At 40.9% G+C, this 23,226-nt stretch overlaps 3 protein-coding genes across 3 annotated transcripts; 2 read left to right on the forward strand and 1 right to left on the reverse strand.

Moving 5' to 3' along the window:
• mapk3 (mitogen-activated protein kinase 3) lies at positions 1-10,369 on the reverse strand. Its single transcript, XM_074695749.1, has 9 exons — positions 9,911-10,369; positions 8,522-8,704; positions 7,813-8,002; positions 5,872-5,988; positions 4,739-4,853; positions 4,457-4,585; positions 4,132-4,241; positions 3,789-3,917; positions 1-2,724 (listed from the first exon to the last, which is right to left on the reverse strand). Exons 1-8 carry the CDS (start codon positions 10,114-10,116, stop codon positions 3,798-3,800), a joined length of 1,170 nt encoding a protein of 389 aa, XP_074551850.1. The 5' UTR covers positions 10,117-10,369; the 3' UTR covers positions 1-2,724; positions 3,789-3,797.
• An 891-nt stretch (positions 10,370-11,260) lies between these two features.
• On the forward strand, positions 11,261-16,340 carry nudt9 (nudix (nucleoside diphosphate linked moiety X)-type motif 9). Its single transcript, XM_074695747.1, has 8 exons — positions 11,261-11,463; positions 11,780-12,067; positions 12,218-12,307; positions 12,955-13,041; positions 13,142-13,253; positions 13,390-13,536; positions 13,624-13,708; positions 14,677-16,340. The coding sequence occupies exons 1-8, from the start codon at positions 11,366-11,368 to the stop codon at positions 14,820-14,822; spliced, it is 1,053 nt and encodes a 350-aa protein (XP_074551848.1). The 5' UTR covers positions 11,261-11,365; the 3' UTR covers positions 14,823-16,340.
• Positions 16,341-17,207: 867 nt separating this feature from the next.
• Positions 17,208-22,700, forward strand: LOC141809561 (uncharacterized). Its single transcript, XM_074696642.1, has 12 exons — positions 17,208-17,500; positions 18,992-19,103; positions 19,405-19,498; positions 19,613-19,667; positions 20,035-20,175; positions 20,528-20,688; positions 21,014-21,112; positions 21,211-21,356; positions 21,437-21,608; positions 21,702-21,814; positions 21,905-21,989; positions 22,091-22,700. Exons 1-12 carry the CDS (start codon positions 17,383-17,385, stop codon positions 22,148-22,150), a joined length of 1,356 nt encoding a protein of 451 aa, XP_074552743.1. The 5' UTR covers positions 17,208-17,382; the 3' UTR covers positions 22,151-22,700.
• The last annotated feature ends 526 nt before the right edge of the window (positions 22,701-23,226 follow it).

The raw sequence follows: 23,226 nt of genomic DNA on the forward strand, positions 1-23,226 counted from the left end.
ATACAACAACCCACCAATGTAACGACGATAGCAATAACAAGAACAGAACAACGATATCCTCAAACCTCATGACAGACTGGTCCACGCTGTGAGAAAGATAACGGTGCATTCAAGTGCAACACACAGAAACACTCCTCTGAAAGATAGGGAGCATGTGTGTGAAGTGTGTCAGGAGGACTGCAAAGTGTCGTCCTCTTGGAAATGCTTGGTCTAGTGTTGGGTTTGAAGAAGAAGAAGAGAAAAAACAAAGCAAGCAGGGGCTGACCGACTGCTGCACAACAAACACAAACCAGACATCCATGCCACTGTTGATGAGCTGTTCCCAAAGACAGTGAACGCCTCACAGATGTAAACACGCAGACAACTGCAGGAGGGCTTACCTTCAACACACACACACACACACACGACAAAAAGAGCCTTGGCTTTATGTTACTGAGGAGCAGTACACTGACTCAAGCACGCACACACTCATTCATAGGACAGAAAGAGTCTTGGCTTTAGGTTACTGAGGAGCAGTATACACACACACACACAGGACAGGCCAAACTTAACTCAGATCAAGGATGCACAAAGAGAGAACCAACAAACTGAGGGGTGGCAGAGACAGAGAGCGTGGCTAGAAGAACAAAGTGCAGGCGTGCTGATTGGGTCATGTGATCAGAGAGAGTTTCCTGCTTTCATGAGCGACATGATCTTGGAAAAGGAGGAGCGATGAGTTTCCTGTTGGCAGCAGAGTCAGGGATGTGAGAGAGGAGGTTTTCAAAAACAACAAAAAGGAGAAGCAGACAAAGGAGGGAGAGGAAGAGGAGGAGGAGGAGGAAGAGGAGGCAGCCCTTTGAGTAAAGCGAGGAGGGAGTCAGGAGGTTAAACAGAAAGAGTCAACATCACAACATGCATCAAAAAGCCTCCAAGAGCGCGGGCCCAGAAAAACCACACGATGGCGTAAAAAGAGGTTTGTGTCTTTGAGCATCACAGACCCGCGCTGATACAGCGAGACCAGATCCAGAGCACGCGTCGGTCCGTTCCCCTCTTAGAGTCCAAGTGCAGCAGGCAAGAGTTAGTGCAGACTGAGCAGGAGCCAGAAAGCAGCAGACGGTTAGCACAGTCACGTCCAGGAGACAGAAACAACAGAGCAGACAGGAACATGAGCAGGGACACAGACAGAAACACATGCACGAAGAAGCCGTGTTGGAGGAATGTTAAAAGAAGAAACAGGAAGAGGAGGAGGGAAAGTAACACTCTCAGGTTTGACTTTTATGATGATGATTATGCTGCATTCATGATGTGCTGTAGCTGAGTTTCAGCCTGGGAAAATTCATGTGAAAGTCGACTTAAAGACTTGCAGAGTTAGAGTTCTTCAGAAAATTAACAGACTATAATTGGCTTCAGGAACCTTTTGTTCCCTCACTCTAAAAGTTCCTGCTCAGGTTTGAGCTTGAGGTTAGACGTTGACCAATCAGCTGCTTTGTAACAGAATGTAGTGTAACAGGAATGAAATACTGATGAGTGCTCATGTAGCATTAAAAAAGGAAAGCTAAGCAGCTTAATGTGGAGGAAACGATCATTTTTAACGGTCACTAAACTAAGACTGAGTCCCTAAACGATAACATCACAAACTGCTCTGTGTGTCTGCGCATGTTCCAGGGAAAAGCTCAATTAATCTGTCTTTAATTATTCAACTAAAAGCTAACTATTTAAAAATTAAACCCTTTGATTCAAGCTTTTAAAATGTGACTGTTTTCATTCTTTCCTGCTGCTCAGCTTTGGTAAACACTGACTGATATTACCCCTAAATTTTGGACTTTTTTGCGAGCAAAGTAAAGTTTAATGTTTAAATTACAGATGATATGAATATTAAATTAAACTAGTCTGCTCCAATCTTGTGCATGATATTTAATCTCCATAACCGAAAGGAGCATTTGTCCAGTCTCCTTTCAATCTGAGACTCAAAACTACAAAATCTATCATTCGGTTGCTCCTCGGGCAGGTTTGTGCATCTCTCAGCCACTTTGGTTCGTCTCAGGAATGCATGCATTCAAACAAGGACCCAACACAGATTCTTCTTAGGAAATGAAAGAGCTACGAATACGTTTTTAAAACCTGTCAACATGCCCGAAGTAAACACATTGAAACGCCTCGAAATCAAGTTCAACGAACGATAGTAAATATAAACCTCAAAACATACAGATACGACTCAGAACTGATCCCAAAACACATAAACATCAAACAAAACTGCAACAAGCACCCTAAAAAAAGAAAAAACATCCTCTATTCTTTTTATATACACACACGTGATATGCTTCCCCGTTCTTTTAGCCCTCGATTTTCCCAGGTTTGTTATTTACATGGAGCATGAGGGGAGAGTTACGGTGATAATACAGTAGTTTGTGTTTACATGAATGGGAGCGACAGAGAGAAGAGGAGGAGAAATAAAGACGTCTGATAAGGAGGAGGAGGAGTTAGTGTAGATGAGAGGAGGGTGAGGAAACAAACGCAGGGTAAGAGGATGGAGAGTCAAGCACAGACAGACAGAAACATCCTGACAGACCGTTCCACCCTCCATCCACAGCAGATTAAAGTTTCACTTAGCTCTCTTGCAGTAGAAATGGAAAAAAAAGCAGTTAAATGTTCATATTTCTTGTTTTCTCTGTTTTTCTTGAAGATGCAATTTTCTTTTGTTTTAGCGTGACGTTTGGGGTCTTCTTGTTCCGAGCCTCTGAAGAGCTGAAAGAGAAAGAGCAAAGATGAAGAAGTTAACAGATATTCATCCATATTTACGTTTCCTCAAAGTTAAGATCTTATTTTCTTTACAGATAAATGTACACAAGAGGGAAAGCCCATGAAAAGGCAGTAATGCAACAACACAAAGCTGCTTTGTACTTAACTGTCTTTTAGCCAATTTAAGCTGGAATAACAGAAAAACTATTACAGCAAGAGTGAATGTTCAAACACAAACACGCTTCACTGACATCTAGTGGCTGAAAATGACAACAAGTCTTGTGCTGCTGAGATTTGGGTTGTGTCCCAGTTCAGAGTCTGCAGCCTACAGATCCATTGAACACAGAAGATGATGGACATGGCCGAACTCCAGAAGGAGTCCTGTTTCATCCAGATGTGAAGGATTTCTGGCAACAACTGTGTGATTGTATTTCTAAAACTTTAAAGAAGATTTTGTTTTACTGTGTAAAAATGTGTTGTTTGGGCTCTTTTTAAATAATACACTGAGGAAAAACAGCTCTTCTTTCAAAATCTTCTCATTATTAAAAAAAAAAAGTTCATAAATGTTCAATAAAGTCTCTAGGGAAAAAAAACATATTTTTGTGTTTTAGTTTTTACGGGGAATTAAAAAAATACATAAAATCATTTCAGCAGCTTGTACGTTATACTTGGTTTTATCTACCATCCCCCCTAGCACTTGTTCAAATGTTGAAATTGTACATTGTTGCTTAACTGTCATGTAAATAGTGGCTCTAAACTCTACCAATAAATTAAAAAAAAATAAAATAAATAAAATGAAATAATAAAACAAAGTTTAAAAAAAAATAGTAAATAAAAACATCCTGTTTTAAATGTGAGATTTTGGTTTACATGTGTTTGAAAAGTAACGTAAGCCTGACAGGTGAAGGCAGCGCTCTGTGACGTTAAGGGTGAAAAACAGGAAATGCTCTGTAGACCAGATCGTCTCAATTCAGTTTGGCCTTTGTGGTCTACGCAGGCTACGAAGGCCGGGTCCTCTGTAGACTGCAGCCTCTGAATTGAGACACAGCCTTGGTGAACGTTTTCAGTACCTGTGCGTCTCAGGATCCCTGGTAAGTTTCCTGGAAACGAGCCGTTTCCTCAAAGATCAGTTCCTTCAGCTTCTCTTTGGGGAGGTCATCCAGCTCCATGGAGAAGGTGAAGGGCTCCTCTGCTACTGGCTGCACACATAAACACACACTTCAGTCAAAGCTGGACAGTGATTATTCATACCTTCAGCTTAACATAGTTTCAGATATTATTCAAGCCTTTGGGTCTCTTTTCTTCTCCAGTAAAAACATAATTATTTTCTTAAATGATAAAAGCATCTTTGGCTCAATCCTGTTCATAAACCCCTGTTCTTCAGCTCCAAATGTCAGCTCTTGAGATGTGTACCTCATCTGTGGGGTCGTAGTACTGCTCCAGGTACGGATGAGCCAGGGCCTCCTCCACACTGATGCGCTTGATGGGGTTAAAGGTCAACATGCGGCCCAGCAGGTCCAGAACTGTGACAAGATGTAAAGAAATATAAGTACAACATTCATAAGCATTCATGTTTTGATTTATTTACATCAAAAACTCAATGAAGAAAATTAAATAAGAGGCAGACAAAGTTTGTTTTCATCAAAGATTAAAACAATAACAACCTGGTTTGCAAGTTTAGCTGAAAATTCTTTGTCAAAGTTTTTCTAGTTTTATAAATTGTGCTGTGTTGTCGTACCCTTTGAGTCAGCCTGGAAGATCTTTTCCCAGGGGACCTTGTCTTTAGGGGGCAGAGCCTGCAGGTAGTTCCTCGCCTTCATGTTGATGATGCAGTTCAGATCTTCTTGAGATGGGGAGCCGAGGACACCTGGACAGAGAGACATCTTTTATCCTTGTGGTTTTAACCTACATCATATCGTGACATAGAAAAATTTTGCTTTTTCAGATTGTTAAAATGTGCCTGTCTTTGCTTTTTCATTTGGTTGTGGTTTGAGGTTTTCTTATGATCCAGTTTTCTCACCCAGGATCTGGTTGAGCTGATCCAAGTAGTGTTTCCCAGGAAAGAGCGGCAGGTTGGACAACATCTCAGCGAGGATGCATCCCACTGACCAGATGTCGATGGACTTGGAGTAACCCTGAGATTTATACACACAGAAAGTAGAAATAAAGAAAACATCTATTCCAAATACAGACTGTGTTTTTATGATAGTTTCTGTCATCACCGTTATTTCTTATCATGCTGGATGAATTTAATCAGAGAAGAAGAGAAGCATAGAGGAAACATAAACCTTTGCACGAGGCATTGAACTTTCCATGACTTTAACAAGAATCCGTGTGGACTATACCCACCTGAGGGCGCTTGAACAGGTCGGTTAAACTCTGGTAAATACCTGAACTTGCAGATGACCCCGCGATAATTTTTCCTTTATTGTAAATTTTAGTGCCTGTGAACTGGACTTTGGTTTCTTTTCTGTGTTTATAACTTTATATGTGTGTGTGTGTGTGTGTGTGTGTGTGTGTGTGTGTGTGTGTGTGTGTGTGTGTGTGTGTGTGTGTGTGTGTGTGCGAGAGTCTTAGGCCATGTCCACATGTAGCTGGGTATCTGGAAAACCACATATATGTTTGAATGTTTAGTCCTATCATCCACAGAAAACTGCAGTTTTATGCCACTAAAACGAAGTTTTTTTGAAAACTCCTGCCAAATTTTTTTCTTTCACTTGAGTTCAGGATTTTCCCTGATTCTTTTTAATACCTGTATGATTTATGTGTTATCATGTACTTGTGTACTGATGCCTGCTGCTGAAAAGCAATTTTCCTACGGGACTATAATAAAGTTGAAGTTGAAGTAGTGAAGATTCTGGAAAACTTGTGTTTCATGGTTTCGTGAGGACACAAGTAAACAGAGTAGTAACAGCTGAATGACGGGGGCTCATTTTGATTGGCTGGCACAGGTTTCATGTCTGAAAAACACAGCCACATATGGGTTTGAAATGTGTCTCATCGGCGAATTTGCCCGCTGTGTGTGGAAGAAAGTATTTTTAAAAACGCACTAGGTGGGAATGTTGGTTTGAAAATACCCAGCTACGTGTGGACATGGCCTTAATCTGTATCATTGCTGGTTACAGGAAGACTATGGCTTCACTTTTCTCTTACCTTTGAGTTGAGCATGATCTCTGGAGCCCTGTACCAGCGCGTGGCGACGTACTCAGTCAGGAAACCTGTGTGGTCGTGTTCAGGGTCAGCTATCCGGGCCAGGCCAAAGTCACAGATCTGTGGAGGAGCAGAAAGGAGTCAGAGGTCAGATACATCAGCCTGATAGATGGTCAAAGACTGGCTCATATACACAAGTCTGGCTCCATGATAATGGACTTTTTAACCTAAACTAAGAGGCGGTACATTCTCCTGCATCTCTTACATCTTTTATCCAAAGAGTAAAAGTGCAGGAAATGTGGGTACAGACTGTGCATGAAGCAGCAGAATGGAAGCTTATTTTCACCCAGATAGAATCCACAAAGTCTTAAACATGAAACCCAAAACATTTTTCATATTGTATACTTGAGAATTGATTTTAAATGATCTGAATGTAGAGTTAGAGGTATCAGATTGTAGCTGCAGCTCTCCCCTCACATGATCAGCTGATCCAGGAACAAACTGACCATGAAGCTGTTAAACTTTAAGATGGATCTGCTAATAGCTTATTAAATATTAAGTACTTTTATAATGTGTTCTGAGATCTTGGGTCTTTTGTTGTGATTGTTTTACAAAAGCTGTGTATGATATTCACATATAAGGAGCTTGAATCTTTTTTTTGTAACCTGTACAAACAATTTTAAAACAATTTTCCATCAGCCTGCACAATTTCACTTTTTTCTCCTACATTTCCCAGAATGCATTTTGATAAACGAAACTGTCTTTTCAGATATTTTAGCAGTTTCTTCACACTCAACAGTCCGTGGATGTAAATCACGCTTCATCTGTCCGGACACATGGACCAGCTGACACGTCACACGTTACTCAGTTTGTAAATCTGAATAATATTCGTCAGTGTGGAGGTGGAGGCAGAAGTGACAGCAGTCCAGGCTTCTGTCGATTAATGAGCTCCTCTCTGGACTCTCTGTTTCAATAACACAAAGTTTAGTTACACTGAAAGCAAAGACGTGCTCCTCTGTGCTGTGTAAAGCAGCGTTCAAAACATAAAGATAAACTCGTCTTTGGCTCAACGGGGCTCAGGTCAATCCATCAGACGCATTCCTCAGATTCTTTTCAATCTTGTGGAGAGCTGGTGAAAACTTGCTGCTGGTACTGATGTTTAAATCAACGTGTGTGACCCAGATAAGTGAACTCATACCTTACTGTGAGGCAGCTTTTAAACTTAGGAAATATTTAGCTTTTGTCTCACAAAATAAGTTTATGAGTGAGGGTACTTCTTTGTTTTTAAGCAAACAAACAGAATGAGTAATACATCTATAGACTAAAGTGACCACATGAGGATAGTGCATGTTTGTCCAAAAATGTTGTTTTCTTTTAAAAAGGCCTTAAGTTGCCGTGAGTCTGATTGAAAGTGGCCAACAGGGAAGTATCTTCCATCAAACAAGGTTTCAGCTCAATGACGTCAAAACTTTTGGATACAAATCAAAATTATTTGTGCTTCATCTTTTAAAAGACATTTTTTTCTCTTTCTCATACAGCTAAAGGACAAAACATTGGTACAATTAGGCAAAATGAAAGAATGACTTTATATGGTCATACTGAATTAACTCAGATAAATTCCCGACTGACTTCCAAAAACTCTCAAGAGCTTTAACTTTTCAGTCACATGGACACATCATGTATACAAGTCCTCAAATGATCTCTGTATCTAATAGAAGACACATGTTTTGCTCCCATGTAAGGATCTGAACTTTAACTTTAGTATTAAATGGTTTGATAAAAAAATACAGGAATCCCTTAACATCACATGTACACTGCAAAAAAAATTATATCTAGTTACACATGCATCTGACCAAACACTTAATAGTAATAGAGAATACTCACATGACACATACAGTAGCCTTGTTGTCTGCAGTGTGTGTGTGTAAGTGTGTGTGATCTCACCTTGAGGTCGCAGGTGGTGTTGATGAGCAGGTTGGAGGGTTTGAGGTCGCGGTGCAGCACGTTGGCAGAGTGGATGTACTTGAGGCCTCTCAGGATCTGGTAGAGGAAGTAGCAGATGTGGTCGTTGCTCAGCCTCTGGCTCTTCAGCAGCTTGTAAAGATCCGTCTCCATCAGAGTCTGCACGATGTAGCTGGAGAGATGCACGGTCAAGGAGGACGATCCACTGACACCAAGAGGGACACACAAACCTCTGAAATGTATAAGCATTCTTTGTTTCATGCAAAAGCCTGAACACTGCTGGTCCAATCAGGAGAAACATAAACTTCTTGCAATTAAATTTTCCACTCAACTCACCCAGGATGAAAGAACAGTGAGTGAGAGCTAGATTAATAACTGCATGTTTATTTGTTCAGTTTCACCCCTGCACCTGGACACATTTGCTGCAATAATCTCCGAAACCAGCAAAGTCACAACAGAATTCGGGAAGCCAAACAGCCAAAATGAAAAAGAAGCTGCTGCAATAACTTTAGAGCCGGCTCCCAGTTTGCAACAGGTTATTACACACAGACCTTTCAGTGTTAAAAAAGAAACTCGATGCAGGAGTAGGTCTGCATTTGTTCTTTTTTTGGAGCTATTTCTAAGATGATCTGCATGTTTTCTTGTGATAAAATCATTTTTAATACTCTGATCTTATTTTATCAAAGGATACACATCCCTCATGTTGTCGATGTGCCGTGCCCGCAGGATGTCATTGATGCCGATGATGTTCTCATGGCGGAAACGCAGCAGGATCTTGATTTCTCTCAGTGTGCGTTGACAATATGTCTGGTGCTCAAACGGGCTGATTTTCTTGATAGCGACGCGCTGGTTCGTGACATGGTCCAGAGCAGAGCTGGGTGTGGAGGAAACACAAACAAAGGTTTCAAGTTACATAAATTAAACTCAGCATTAGGCTCAAACCATGACTGGTAAGATGGGAAAAATGTCATGTTTTACTGTATGTAGCTGTTTGCTGTGATTACTGTAGGAGCCGACCTGAGTGTAGGAGCAGTGGAGGTGATTATCTAGGTGGGGAGAAGATTTTAATAAATAATAAATAAGGTTTTAATAAATGCCAACTTATAACTCATTAGCCAAAGAAGTTATTCAAGGGATGTTTTTGAAATCACGTCTTTTTTAAATACTTTTCCTAAAAAATACTTGTTGTGCTCACAAGCCAGGGAGTGAATCCTCTCCAATCTTTAAAGTTTAACCAGGATCATCTTCATCACCCATCCCATCTGATTCTCACTTCTCTCTCTGTATCAGCCAGTGGGTGTTGACTGTTTACAAACACCAAGTGCTGCAATGGTGGAATCACATGACCGAAATGACACAAACCAAACCCCATGCTGTCACACACAACTGTGGGAAAGTGGCAGAGGTCCATGTGTGGGACGGGCTCCCCATCCACTCCACAATGACACTCAGCGCTGTCGCATCTGATCATGTTCGCAGCAGTTCAGCTCCTTTCACAGCGATGACTGGGCATCGATGTCGAGAGCAACAGGGTTTCTGGACAAGTCCACGCAAAGCTGCTGATCACACACGGTGATAAGTGGAGGAGAGGCCTCGTTACAACTCTGACAAATCCAACACGCATCCTCTGCGGCAGCTCTGCCGCAGGCTCAGTGTTTACCACCAACCAAAGCCCTCAAAGTTAACCTCAAAGTGTTTGGGGGTGAAATCTGAACATTAGGACACCATAGCTGCAGCGGCACCTAACTCAGATCTGTGTTCAGATCCTGTCCTTTAAAGACTTCTCCTCGGTTATCAAACTCCGTCCTGCGCAATCACTCCCAATCTTGTTTCCTGAAAATCCTGATAGCCACGCCTGAGGCTACATTTAGCATGCTAACAACAACAACAATAACAAAACATGTTTGAGGAGCAGTGATTGACATTTTGCAGTAGTTTTCCCAACACATTTGCAACAATTAGCGGGCAGTGCGTGTTGAATACAACAGATGATGTTAGCTGTAGAGTATCTGCTAACAAACAGATTATGTTAGCAATCACTTCAGATTTCTCCAGGAGCCCCTCAAACAGCTCCACTCACCAGACCATCCCGTACGCCCCCTCTCCGATGTAAGACAGGTTGGTATACCGGGGGCCCACATCAAAGTTCTGGCCCTTCACGGTCTCGGTCTTGGTTGCCGCAGCAGCGGGCGGTGCGTCGGGCGCAGTCCTGCCCGCCGCCCCGGTAGCAGCAGCGCCGTTGGAGGCTTCGGCCCCGGCTGCTGCGGTGCTGCTGGAATCTGCCATTCTTCCTCCTGAACAGCTCCTGCTCCGACAGAGAGTGACACCGAGGGACCCCCGCCGCTCTCAGCCCGGACTACCAACTGACAGAGGGTTACACCGAGCGGATGGCTTGATTGATGGAGCGGAACGACTCGGTCTGGGCCTCTACTACCAAACAGTAAATGGATTTCGTGCGCGAACGCGGATTTGGTCTCAGCATCGAGCGTAAATGCGCGTGCCAAACTACGGTAACAAGATTGCGTTTGATGTGTGTACCACTGTGTCCTGTACGGGTGGAGTCCTATCAGTTTGTTCAAAGAACCGCCTGCTTTGTTTCACCGTTGAAATGAACCAAGCGCAATCTGCAGAATAAACACGCAGCAGCAGCGAGTGGGCGTGTCGAGATGTGCTCCATGCTGCCTGTTATGACCTACCGTTATAACAACAAAAATACAACATGAAGATCCAATTTGTCTTTCAATGTTGATATTTTGAATTCGGAGCTTTGCACATCTTGAAAAACCCACCTTAAAATGTCTAACTTGCCTATCCAGCTTGATTTTACTGGTTATAGGAAAAGATAAGATAAGAAGATAAGAGCAAAAGGTAAGATAAGATTTAACACGTTGATAATTCCCGCAGCTCACAAAAAAGGACAAGGGAAAATAAGAAATAAATACGACAATTTAATTATACTATATAATATGAATTAAAGTAGAATAATATCAAAAGAAAGATCTAAAAAATGTATGGGTCATTTATTTTTCAGAGAAATCACACGTACCAGGTCATTGAATTTCTCACAGTGTGTCTAGCGTCATGATAAGGCGCACTTTGCTCTATAGTTCACCCCCCCCCCCCCCCCCCCAAAAAAAAAAAAAAAAAAAAGGAAAAAAAGAATATAAAAAAAGAATATAATAATAATAAAAACAAACAAACAAACAAATAGGGTTAGTAAATAATAAATAAATAAGATAAAAAAAAACAAGAATAAGAAAAGAAAAGAAAAAGAAAAAACTAATTCAATCATCACTTTCGTTTCTGAATAATTTTAGAATTCACTCCGTTTCTTAGTAAACACCTGATAAGAATCTACTTAGAGATAACTGTAATTGTAAAGAGTGAAATGCCATTACAGTCCATGGTGGTAACAATTGCGACTGCCGTAACCGCACCCCAACACTGCTACGTCATCACGCCGGGCGGTGCACTTCCTGGAGACAGTGCTGCAGCATGTTGTGGTTGTTCTGTGTTGATTGATCTTGGGGAGGTTATGGTACATTTTCTTCTGCGGCCAAACTTGATCGGCCGGATTCGTCTTGCGCTCACTCTCTTCGGACTTCCGTTTACCGTCTGCTCCCCTGGACTGAAGTGAGACCCGGAACGATCGTCAATTATTCATATTGAACGGGTTAAAAGCTTTATCGGTGCATTAGACACTCTGCGAAGTTAAAATATTTCCAAACGTGACAGATAACTCTGTTTTGTGAAATAAGGTGAAGTCATTCAGTCTCTTCTAACTATATTTATTGACAGTGTATGGCAGAGAGTTATAGCCTACTGCGAGCACTGCAGGATTGTTTTTCCAGAGAAAGATAAAGAGTCTAAAATGAAAGTATGCTGGGTGTTGCTGGACTAAGGGCTTGGCTTTCTTTCTGATTTATGTCTCGTGTTTCTCCTCCTGCAGGTCCACCCTCTCCTGTTCATATTCTTATCCCCTTAGAACCAGTCAGACCATCAGACCCATCACCTCCAGCCTCTCTAACCTCTACATGACCAGTGTCAAGACGATGCCATCCTCTGCAGCGCCTCACATGAAGTCCCGGAGCGCTCAGTATCCAGGGTCCAAAGTCAAGCGCTTTGTAGTCCCTGATGATAAGGTGGACTGGAGTCAGAGCTGGCCTCAGTATAATCCAGTCAGCCACACCGACCCCTCAGTGCTAAAAAAGCCAGTATGGGCAGATCCTGATGTTGGGTGAGTAACAGTTGCATCTGTGTTTTGGAGAGTTTATTTATTTTGGCTGCTGTAAGACTTTCTGACTACTTCTGATACACTTTGCCCTCAGATATATCAGATTTCAGAGTGTATTCAGACCTGTCTTGATGTCCTCTGCTTGTCTTGCAGCTCTTTTTCCCCACAGTTCAACAAGGTGGATGGAGGTGTGGACAGGACAAGCTTTGAGGGGAGCTACAAAATAGAAAAGGGGAAGCCACTGTGAGTAACGGTTTCATTTCCTTCTGCTTAGAAACATGTCATAATTAGTGTCTGGTGTTTCTAAAGCCTTGGGACAAAAAACAGTCTGCAAATGAAAGTCATCACAACAATATCTTGTCCAATAAATGCCTACGTTTTTTTGTTATTGTTAGTGTTCACGTAAAATTTATTTTACATATTGCAGTATCCTTTGATGATGGGTGTCAATTTGATCTAAAGTAATAGCAATAATTTTACTGTATAGAGAGGGCTTTAAGTATATATGTCAAAGAAATTGCTTAATGAAGTTTAAATTCTAATTTACAAAGATGTAAGGATGATCAGTCAGGAAAGACCTTTAAAAGCCTGCTGCTTACAGAGGTGGTTTTACCAAAGTGCTTAGCAGACACGGGCTGCAGCAAGACCAAAGATTCTGCTCCAAGTGGCTGCTGATTTTAGAACCACACTAAGGACTCAGAAATGAATTACCATCATAGCCACAAATAAATAAAAATAGTGAAAAAACAGACAGTGGGACAGAAAAAGCAAATTAATATCAGAAGAGACACATGGAGATCTCAAAGTGACAAAAAATGCACTGTGTCATTTCTAAACATACCTTTCTGAAATGTCTGAAAAAATGTTTTAACTCAGCTCTCATTATTCAGAAATCTTCGTGGTCGCACTGGAGTGACTGGCAGAGGTTTGTTGGGAAGATGGGGACCCAATCACGCTGCAGATCCCATCGTCACCAGGTAAGTTTTACCCGACACATACTGTAGCTGTAACAGATACAGACGAACACAAGCTCTAATTCAGAAACCTGATGGCCTGATGTTTACTACTGTCTGTCAGATGGAAAGTTGATGCCAAAGGAGCAAAAGTAATTCACCCTGTCTCTAAACGGCCAATCCTGCAGTTTGTGTCCATCAAAAGGAAAGACTGCGGCGAGTGGGCCATTCCTGGGGTAGATGGTTTTTTACATTTCCTCTTGATTTTATCGATCTTTAGAGATGGAGGAATTTCTGTTTTAATTTTTTGATGTAATCTTTTAATTCCTCTCTCTTTTCATCCACTTTTCTGTTTTTGTGTTTTTCTCTCAGGGGATGGTCGATGCAGGGGAGCAGGTGTCTCTGACCCTGCAGAGGGAGTTCTCAGAGGAAGCGTTGAACTCTCTGAGTCTGCAACCAGCAGAGCGAGCGAAAATCCACGATCGCATTACAAAACTCTTCAAATCACCTGGGTTTCAGGTCAGCTGATGGACACCCACTCTTTTTACTGGCATATTTTTATCAACCAACCGGTTGCAGAACTTAAGTTTTTTTTCATCTTTTCAGGTCTATAAAGGCTACGTTGATGATCCCAGAAACACAGACAACGCCTGGATGGAGACAGTAGCTGTTAACTTTCACGATGAATCAGGTTTCTAAATGTTTTTATTTAAATTTTTAAAGATGCTGTGAGGAGAATCTGTTTTAATTGGACTGCCTCGCCACCTTGTGGCCCGGAGTCTCCGCACCCTGTCGTAAAAATGTGACGTGTGTTTGTTTTGGAACAAATTTTCTTTGTTCAAAACAACTTTTGACTGGTAACAGCGCAACAAGGTAAGGTATTTATCAGTACAGTTAAGTAGCGCTGTTGTATGAAATGTGACAACAAGCAAACGTTGTTAGTTTGTACTGTATGTGTAGCGCTAGCAGCCCGGTGCTACGACATATATGTAGGCTAACGTGACAACAAGCAAACTGTCAGTTTATACAGTAGTTTAGTAGCTGTTCATACATAGCGCTAGTGACCAACCTACTCTACCAATCAGAGCTAACGTAACCTCACTCTTCATTTTATTGACAGACTCTCAAGTTTGAACAGACCACTGCAGAATAACTGCTGACTGTGGGTTGGAATCAACATTAGCACAAACAGCTTAGCCCATTAAGCCTTTAGCTCGGGCTCTATCACTCTCCTGTTTATCTTTCTTCTGCTCTTCTGTCCTTTTTCTGTCTGACAGTTAGGCTCCAGTGTCCACCATCACTACAAAATTAATCACAGAAATCAGCAGAGAAAAACATGGATTAATCTTCTCACTTGTAAACTTTCTCAGCCAGCGTGTCGCTGTCGTAGAGACCAAGAGGGCCGTAAATAGTTTGGTATTGCTCGACCTGACTGGAAGCCACAATGTAGCATTTCCAAATAACCTATTTTGACGCTGATAATCTCATTTTAAAGTGTGGGTTATGATGAAGCGTATATCTGAAGTGAGACTTTTTCAAAATCACTTTGAAACTCCTCACAGCCCCTTTAACTTTCAAAATAATGCAACCACAGCTCTATGATTTTGCACTCCTTCTACTGCAGAGCTAAATCAGATCTCCTGTTTTCCCCTGTCGTAGGTAACAGTGTGAGCGAGCTACCCCTGCAGGCTGGTGATGACGCAGGTCAAGTGAAATGGGTTGATGTTGACTCGTCCTTCCCGCTCTATGCGAGTCATTCTCGTTTCCTGGAGCTGGTTGCCAAAGAGAGGAAAGCACACTGGTAACCAATGAACAAAGACTCTGACCTATGGATAAAGAAAAATATTAAGAGCCTTGGTGCTCTCTGTGTGCTGAGATGCTTGTGCAGTCGGCATGCGTGGCACTTTGTCATACCCTGACCCTTACTAGTTAAAATATGATAATGCATCTCATTACTTTGTCGCTCATACGTATGTCTGTTATTGTCACTATTGATGTTGTCACTTTGTCAAGTCAGTCTTGAAGGATGTTTGCCTGAAAAAGGCATGGAGGTAAAAAAAAATGGCTTCTGCAGCATATTTATATCACAGAAACAGAATATGTGCTTCAAAAAAAAGAATTTATTTTCATGTTGTTTTTTCATTGTTTCCTTTGCCTAACAGAAGCAGCAGTGTTATATATTTTGCATACAGTTACAAACTTACTTATAAATGTGGAAGAAGAGAAAGAAAATTCTGGAAAATCCACTGAACGTGAGCAGGTGGGGTAATGATGTTTATGTCATGCCACGGCTGCAAACCCAGGAGAAAAACATTTAGCAAGATGGATAAAAACATCTGAGGTTGATGAAGGAGCACCATTTTCAAAACGAGAACCATGAAGATTTCTGCACATCTGTCTGTTTACAACTAGCATTGATACACAATTAAAATCTATCATCATAGTGTGTGTGTTTTAAGATCATGCCCCATAGACTTTTCTCCCTCTCACAGCCCTCTCTTCCCAAAAGGGACGGTGTCACACTGTGAAGGACTTGTGTGAGCATGCAACTCTTGGAAATTTAGGGGGGAGAAAAATTGTTTGTTTTGTTGCTTTTGTAACTCTGAGGACACAAGTTATGAGCACCTGTTAAAGTCAACATGAATGTGAGTCCTCTTTGGGCTTCCGTAGCATTGTGTTTAGTCAGTGGAAACATTTTTAGAGCCTCCTTAAGACTTTGCTCTGAAACAGGTCCTACCGGCACACTCATCACTGCTCAGCCTTTGACACGTGCATCACATAACGCATGATTGTTTGTACTAATGTCCAGGCAGAGGTGTGTGCAGGATTTACTAGCATAATCCCAAAATTCTCCACAACCATTTCAATTAACAGTCAGATCCACTAGCACACTAGACTTCCCATTTTACTTACAGCTCATCCACTTATACCTTGAGAGCCAGAGTCCTATTCAGCTTTTTTTTAGCTCTAATTCAAACTGATGATATACCAAGAAATAAAGATCCTTTAAAAGGTGACTTTAGACTTTTCTATACATTGGCTGAAAAATTTTGGCATCGGATAATGAGTAATCAAGTCCTCTTCATAAGTTTTGTAAACCACGCTTGGTGTTCAATGCAGGACTTTTCAGCTAGCACTGATTTTTTTTTTAATTTAAAATTCCACCATGAAATGTTCCTTAACTTGCACTGAGAGCATTCAACAGAAAGTGTGTAACTGCTTTGTTCTTGGTGCTTGGTACCATTCCTAAAATGTAAATTCTGAACTCTTTGGTTGGTTTGTGCACTTTTCACCTTAAAATAAATGTGTGCCCTTTAAGAGTTCATTGCACGCTGTGTTGTGTTGTGTTGTGTACCTGTATTTTCACCATACAATTAACAGCAGGGTTTAAAGCATCTTGGCTGATATGGTGGCACAAGTAACATAGTAACATAGCAACATAAATATATGATATTATCTGCTGGTTTCACATTCCACTGACAGACTGCATCCAGGCTTGTTAAACTCTCGGGTACTCTTTTCATCACCTGGATATGGGCTGAAATACTACAGGCTGAATAATGCATGATGTAGTGTAAAATCATTGACCACATTAAGATGTCTTAATGACTTCAAACCTGTCAGACACTCTCCTTGCTCGGACAGCAGCCAGTTCTTCTACAATTCTTCTATTAAATTTTTTAGTACTCAAAGAAAACTCACGTAGACACACACGGGTGTGCAAAAAAGTTTGCTACTCTATTTCCTTGAATGTTTTGTGCATTGTTTAGGGTTCAATGGATACTTTCAGCTTAAAAGTAATGTGGGTTTGCTTTCCAGGAAGCATTATCCAATCCAAGAGGCAACCTGCCAACATTTAAATTTAATTTATCGAGTCACGCCATCCACTCTATCACTTCAATGGCCTGTTTTTTTCTTGTGTTCTTTTTTCAAGTTTGTGTTCACTTTTCATCTTCTAATCAAATGTCTCTAAGATGTATCTTAAATTGCATGTTATTGTTTTTTCATAATATTCAAACCCTGTAACTTTGACATACATGAAGATCAATAATCACACTTTTTTTCTCATAAATGCTTAAAGTTTCTTCACGACTTGAGTGACTTTGGTCGAACTGGTGAAAAAAAGAGAGTCGCGCAAGGTTCATTTAGACGACAAAAACGACATTAACCAAAAGCCTTTGCGACAGAAAGCCACCCTGGCTGACGACGTGGCTCAGTTACGTCCAAACCCCGTGTTTCAACCACGGACCGGGGCGATTCAAAAAGAGCACACCGGCCTTGTCCACAGAAAGTTCAGAGAGTCTCGGGTTTCGGCTGCTTGAACAAGTCTCCTCATCAGCTCAACATACTTTCGTCTTTTTGAAAATGTCTGGAAAAATCAAGAACCGAAGTGCTGCTAATGCAGACTCGATATCAGGCGGTGTGTCCTGTGATGAGCGCATTTTACGGGATTGTCATCAGCTGTACACAGACCCTGACAGTGGTGAGTTATCTGTCAGATAATTGTCTAATTTCGTCTGCTCCCACAAATTTCTCTACACTAACCTATTCGTAAACCAAATGTGCATAATTGCCTGTTTGCTGTCCGGGGTCAGCTAGCTGATTTACTACGTTAACAGACGTAATCCCTGATGCAGGTGGGCTAACCGTTAGCTAGCTAACCTACAAATGTTTGTCTTTTTTCTTCTTTGTGGCGTTAATTATCGTTAAGTTAGCTTAGAGGTGGTGTGGTAAACAATGTAAGTGTTTTTTTAAAATAATTATCTGGCTTTAAAGCCATAAGGTTTGTGTTGAGTCGCGCTTAATTAAGGTGATCAATTTGGAGATGTGTGATACAGGACTGAATGCTACATTCAAGTTCTCCTCGGATCTTTTCCTTTTTGGAGTTAAGAGTGGGCCTAAAATTATCATTTTCAATGCATTTACTGGCTCAAAATCTTTAATTGAAATGGACATTATTTCAGTGTTAAAACTATTGTAGAGAACCGTACGTGGAAAGTTAATAACCTACTCACCCAGGCAGCCATACCACACAAAACCGGATACCATGCTAGAAATGTCAGAAGAGCCACAAACCAGGGGAGACTATTTTTTCCCGATTTTTTCCTCATCCCGTGAAAGCCGAAAAGAGTTTTGTGTTATTGTTTTATCCGACCAATGTTTTAATTAAATTTCTGTTGTTTTATTTTGTTTCTTATGTTTTTATACTTAAATTAGTTCCTAGTTTTTTAATTAAAAAAGTCTCAAAAATCAAGCAGGAGAAAAGCAAACAAACAACAAAGAAATTAAAGCAGATAGAAAATCTGGCGTAGATAAAGGGATAAAAAAATATTTTATGTAGAATATGTGCAGAAAACCATCCCATTGCTTTTTAGACATGATTTTAACGTGTCAGTGTTTCCCACATCCCTTTTCAACTGCAGCTGTCACCACATTTTTAGTGGAAGGGGGTGTGGAGTTCTTTCCAGCATCTTAGGATTAACCGAGCACATGTTACAAAGCTCATTGTTAACACTTCAAATGAATATTTACTAAATTCTGGTAGATTTTTAACCCCTGATAATGCAAGACTTTTGTGATTGATCAATCTTCCATAAGTTATATTGAGTATTTTACACTGAGTAAATTGCCATTTGACTTCTTTGATATATTTTCTATTGTTGAAGTGAATCTTCTCCTATGTTATTTCATTCAATGTAAAGCATTGATGCTTCTTTCAATATTTCCTTCAAATACTTTGTAAAAATTTCCAAAGATGGATGCTTTCCACTACACAGAATTTCTCCTTTACTCTGGTATAGGAAGGGAAATTCAATAGGATATTAAATATTCTTTTACCTTGTCTTAAACACTGACCTGACTCCTTCAGCTGGCATTCCAACTCTTTGATGGCTCCACCTTCATTTGACAAAAACAGCACCACCTGTAAATTAGTCATTAATGATGACTTTGATCTTGTTCTTTGTTTACTCAGGGTTGATCACAGTGGCTGAATCTGTTGGTGTGAAGCTGCTGCCACCTAGAAAGAAAATCACTGTGATGCTGATGGGAAACCACTCTGCAGGGAAAAGCTCCTTTATTAACTGGTAAACAATAAAAATACAGAATAAGTTTGACAGATAGACAGGAGAGAAATGATGTATTTTACAGCTTAATTTGTAATGTTCTTTAACCATGCTCCAGGGCACAGGGTTGTAAGTTTTATGACAGCGATTCAGTGATAAATACATAATTTATGAGTGCAGTAAAGATCTAACTCTGATCTCCGTGTCAGCCACTACACTACAGATGATGCTTTCATTGATTTTACATGAATAAAAAGTATTTAGTGGTCAGGTTTGGGCAGTGATGATACTCCAAAGTAATTCTTTGTGGGTTGTTTTCCAGGTATGTTGAAGAGCATATCCAGCGTACAGGGGTAGCCATTGAAACGCAAGGCTTTAGCTTTGTGACGAGCGGCCGCAAGAGAGAATCTCTCACAGTGAGTGAATCAGTGCAAAATCAATGAGGAGACATTTATTGTTTTAAAGAGGAAAGTGAGTCAGTTTTCATGGTTTTGACCGACCAGTCAAGTTAAATTTGCTCATCTCTTCAGGGAAACGCCACCCTTCATCTGTACCCACACTTCAAGCCTCTGCAAGAGTTCAAAGGTGAGATGCTGGTGCCTTCTGTATTCTTTCTAAAGCACAACAATGACACTGTTTCTCTCTGTTTTTCGACCCACTTACAATGTCTTGATATTTCGATGGCAAAATTGGGGCTTTTTCCATTTCAAGAATACTTTTGTTGTGGTTGAGTGAAGGTGTAGACACATCAGGGATGGAAAAGTGCTGCAGCCAGTCACTCTTCCTGCTCTTAAAACACAGGACATAACCACTCACAATCACAGGAGCTGTACAGTCGCTACCCCTGGGCAAGATGGACAGGAAATGTTTGTGCTGACTCATTCAGACGAACCAACAGGTCACTCTGTGTTTTTCCATCACAATAACCTGGTTTCTTGTTATTTTTTTTCAGGTGTTTCAGAGTACCTGAGCACTGAGATTTGCACGTCCAGACAGAAACGGTTCAGCCTGGTGACGTTTGTGGATTCCCCGGGGTTGGTGGACGGAGACATGAAGTATCCTTTCGATGTGGATGAGGTTATCCTGTGGCTTGGTGAGTTTCCTTTAACTGGTTTAGTCCCATGCTGAAGTCTTTAAGGATCTGTTGAGGCATCTGAGGAAACAGAGTTACTTATAAACCCATAAGATAAGATTTTATATCAAATGCTGGCTTCTCAATGTTGTGTGTTGGTAGGTTTAAAAAAAAAGAAACAAGTTGTTTGGAAACTGTGGAGATCTCAGTTTTATTGCCAAAGTAAACTGACTACAGCTCTATTTTTCCTTGTGACATGATACTAAAGTCTGTTTAACTGAAGAATGAAAAAGTCAAAAGTCTACACTCAATATTTGAGAATTTTCTGCCTGAATGTCTGGCCTTGATCAAAAATGTTTGTCTCTTTTCTCAGGTGATCTCTGTGACCTGATCCTGGTCTTCTTCGACCCCATGGGTCAGGCTCTGTGTAAACGAACCCTTAACATTGTGGAGAGTCTGAATGAGAAACACGGAGATCGTCTGTGGTTTTACCTGAGCAAAGCTGACGAGGCCGGGGGAGAGTCTGACAGACAGGTAAACACAGTACAGCTTTGTATGATGGAAGATAAACCCATTGACTTACCTGATATAATCTACCCTGTAGGAGTTAAAAGACAAGTTTGCAGATCTGTGACGAGACAAGGAAGAGTTACATCCTGAAGAAGATCCTGTTCTTGTTCTGTTGTCTGCACTGCTGAAAGCTCTGTCCAGCTGTTTTTACCTGATCATACTCTGCGTTTACATTCACAGAGCACACAAGCAAAACTGTCACAATAAACAAGACAGAAAGTGAGATATTACATCTACATTAATCCATTTTTTAAATTTTATTTTTATTTCTTCTCTGTGTCTGTATCAGAGAGTGATGATGCAGATTGTTCAGGAGCTCTGCAAGCGGCCTGGACTCAACAAATGTGGTTTTGACATGCCGACGATCTACATCCCTAATCCCAACAAGGTGAGGGTTTATCTCTTGATCGTACACTTCCTCATTCTTCTGCTCTCTTTGAGTTTTCTATGCATGTTGTTTACATTTCTTTCTCATGCTGTTTCCAGCCGAGTCGCTGTGTGAACCAGGTTGAGGAGGTTTGTCGCACCATTGAGAGAACCATCAACCAGACCGTCCAGAACACGCTCAACTCTCTGGAGAAGGACTGTGAGACTATCAGTGAGGCCATCACAGACTCACTACTCAGTGACAGGTAACAGGCACAAACACTTCACGTGCAGATATTTAAAAGTTTGAATCCTCAGAGAATGACCGACGAGTCTTTTCTCACAGACAGACGAGCTCTAAGAACCGGCGTGCGCGCTGTAAAGGCTGCTTCCTGACTCTGCTGGGCTTCAGCGTGCCTCTGGCTCTGATGGCCTTAATAGTGCTCGGCTCCCTCTCCAAGGAGCTGCTGGAGATGGCTTTGGGCCGCCAGGGCACAGAGGCTCTCTCTGTCTACCTGGTGAGTTTCACATGAGTCCACTGTTGTTTTATTTGTTGTTTAATGTTCATGTGAAGCAGTGAAGTCTCATCGTAGCTTCTTTTCAATCCATAGAGTCCTGTGGTGAGACTGTTCGACTCACTCTCTGTGGAGCAACAGCTTTACGGCTGCGGTGGACTCGTGCTTCTCTCTTTCCTCCTCCTCCTCATCGCACGCTTCTCCTTCAGGTATGAGTTCAGGATGTGAAGTTCTTCCTTCCCTGCAGCACCTTAAATTTTGAACTGCTTTAACACTTTTCACTTTTTGTTTCTTTTTAGAACTCAACCGACTCTGTCCGGCAAACAGAAGCGGCAGCTACAGGAGAAGCTGGAGTACGTTCAGGAGGTGGTCAAAACCAAAAAGGTACCACGTCTGTGTGTTTTACTGAACATGACAGGGATGGATGTAAACATAGACATGAAATAAAAGCTTGATTTGGTTTTCTGTTTGTGTTCCCTCTGCAGAAAAAGCTCTATGAAGATTATCTTCGTCAGAGCGTCAGTGATCAGGACATGGACCTGTGAGGATGAAGATGATAAGATTCAGCTTCCAGCACTTCCACACTGTTAGACAACAGCTCTATGCTGCACTCAGTATACTCCTAGCTGTGGTGCTTTAGATACTGTAGCACATGGTACCTACTCGATGTTACCTCTGTATTAACTTATACTCACTTCATGAAGATATCTTAAGAGAACGTGATCAGTGCTTTGTTGTGAGTGTTTATTTACATGTTTACTCCGTGCCTCTGCTCAGCTCTGAGTGATGCAGCATTAAACCACTTTAGGTATTTAAACTTTGCAAACTATTTATATTTGTTTATCAGAGAAACTGTATTTTGGTTAAACAGCCCTGTTACATGAGTCACTTTGTACGAAGATTTCCACCAGCATTTTATACAGTTTGTCATTAAGTCACAGGTTTAAAATCATGGATCTTGATGTGTTTGTTTATATACATGTAGAATATACAGTGATGAACATTTCTCCTGTTACTGAAGGAAATAACCAGGGAGCAACATTTTTACTAGAAACCAGTCCAGTTTTTGTACTCTCCTGCTCTACATTGTGACAATGTTTTAAAGATGATAAACTTAAATAAATGAAATGTTTAAGACATAAGTCTATCAGTTTTATTTCTTGAGATTTTCCGTGTTTTCAGGTGCTATTTTTTTATTATTATTATTTGGGGGGCGGGAGTGTCATCATTTTGTCGTAGTTAGTCATGGTTGAAAGACAAAAACCATTAGTGACAGTAAATGATAAAAGAAGAGTTCCAGTATTTTGAAAAGTCTGAATTTGATGTATTTATTCTAAATTTTGAGACACAATTATCTGACTAACCAAACATTTTGGCATGATTATGCTTAAAGAGGGATTATTTTGTTTTCTTCTATTCAAAACATTGTGAAAGCTAAAAACAGAAAGTGTCTTTGTTGGTATCCAAATTCCAAATGGAAGAACTTACTCTGGTTTGGTAACAATATACTCACAATTCTGCTGCCTCTGCTGCATAGTTTCTTTTTTGTTTCTGTAAACAGAGAAGACAGAGGCCTTTTTAGATGTCAGATATCTGGGGAAAAATCGAACCAGAGTGTGTA

The sequence above is a fragment of the Halichoeres trimaculatus genome, unplaced genomic scaffold (genome assembly GCF_033239565.1).
Source record: "Halichoeres trimaculatus isolate MK-OKI-2021-1 unplaced genomic scaffold, fHalTri1.1 fHalTri1_scaffold_20, whole genome shotgun sequence".
Lineage (NCBI taxonomy): Eukaryota > Metazoa > Chordata > Actinopteri > Labriformes > Labridae > Halichoeres > Halichoeres trimaculatus.

Coding starts and splice junctions, on each gene's coding strand:
- mapk3 (XM_074695749.1), bottom strand. CDS start 10,116: ATGGCAGATTCCAGCAGCACCGCAGCAGCCGGGGCCGAAGCCTCCAAC. Junction 8,705..9,910: donor GGGGCGTACGGGATGGTCTG/GTGAGTGGAGCT, acceptor CTCCACACCCAG/CTCTGCTCTGGACCATGTCA. Junction 4,854..5,871: donor AGATCATGCTCAACTCAAAG/GTAAGAGAAAAG, acceptor TATAAATCTCAG/GGTTACTCCAAGTCCATCGA.
- nudt9 (XM_074695747.1), top strand. CDS start 11,366: ATGGTACATTTTCTTCTGCGGCCAAACTTGATCGGCCGGATTCGTCTT. Junction 12,068..12,217: donor TGGGCAGATCCTGATGTTGG/GTGAGTAACAGT, acceptor CTTGTCTTGCAG/CTCTTTTTCCCCACAGTTCA. Junction 13,254..13,389: donor GCGAGTGGGCCATTCCTGGG/GTAGATGGTTTT, acceptor TTTTTCTCTCAG/GGGATGGTCGATGCAGGGGA.
- LOC141809561 (XM_074696642.1), top strand. CDS start 17,383: ATGTCTGGAAAAATCAAGAACCGAAGTGCTGCTAATGCAGACTCGATA. Junction 17,501..18,991: donor GTACACAGACCCTGACAGTG/GTGAGTTATCTG, acceptor TTGTTTACTCAG/GGTTGATCACAGTGGCTGAA. Junction 21,357..21,436: donor GACTCACTACTCAGTGACAG/GTAACAGGCACA, acceptor CTTTTCTCACAG/ACAGACGAGCTCTAAGAACC.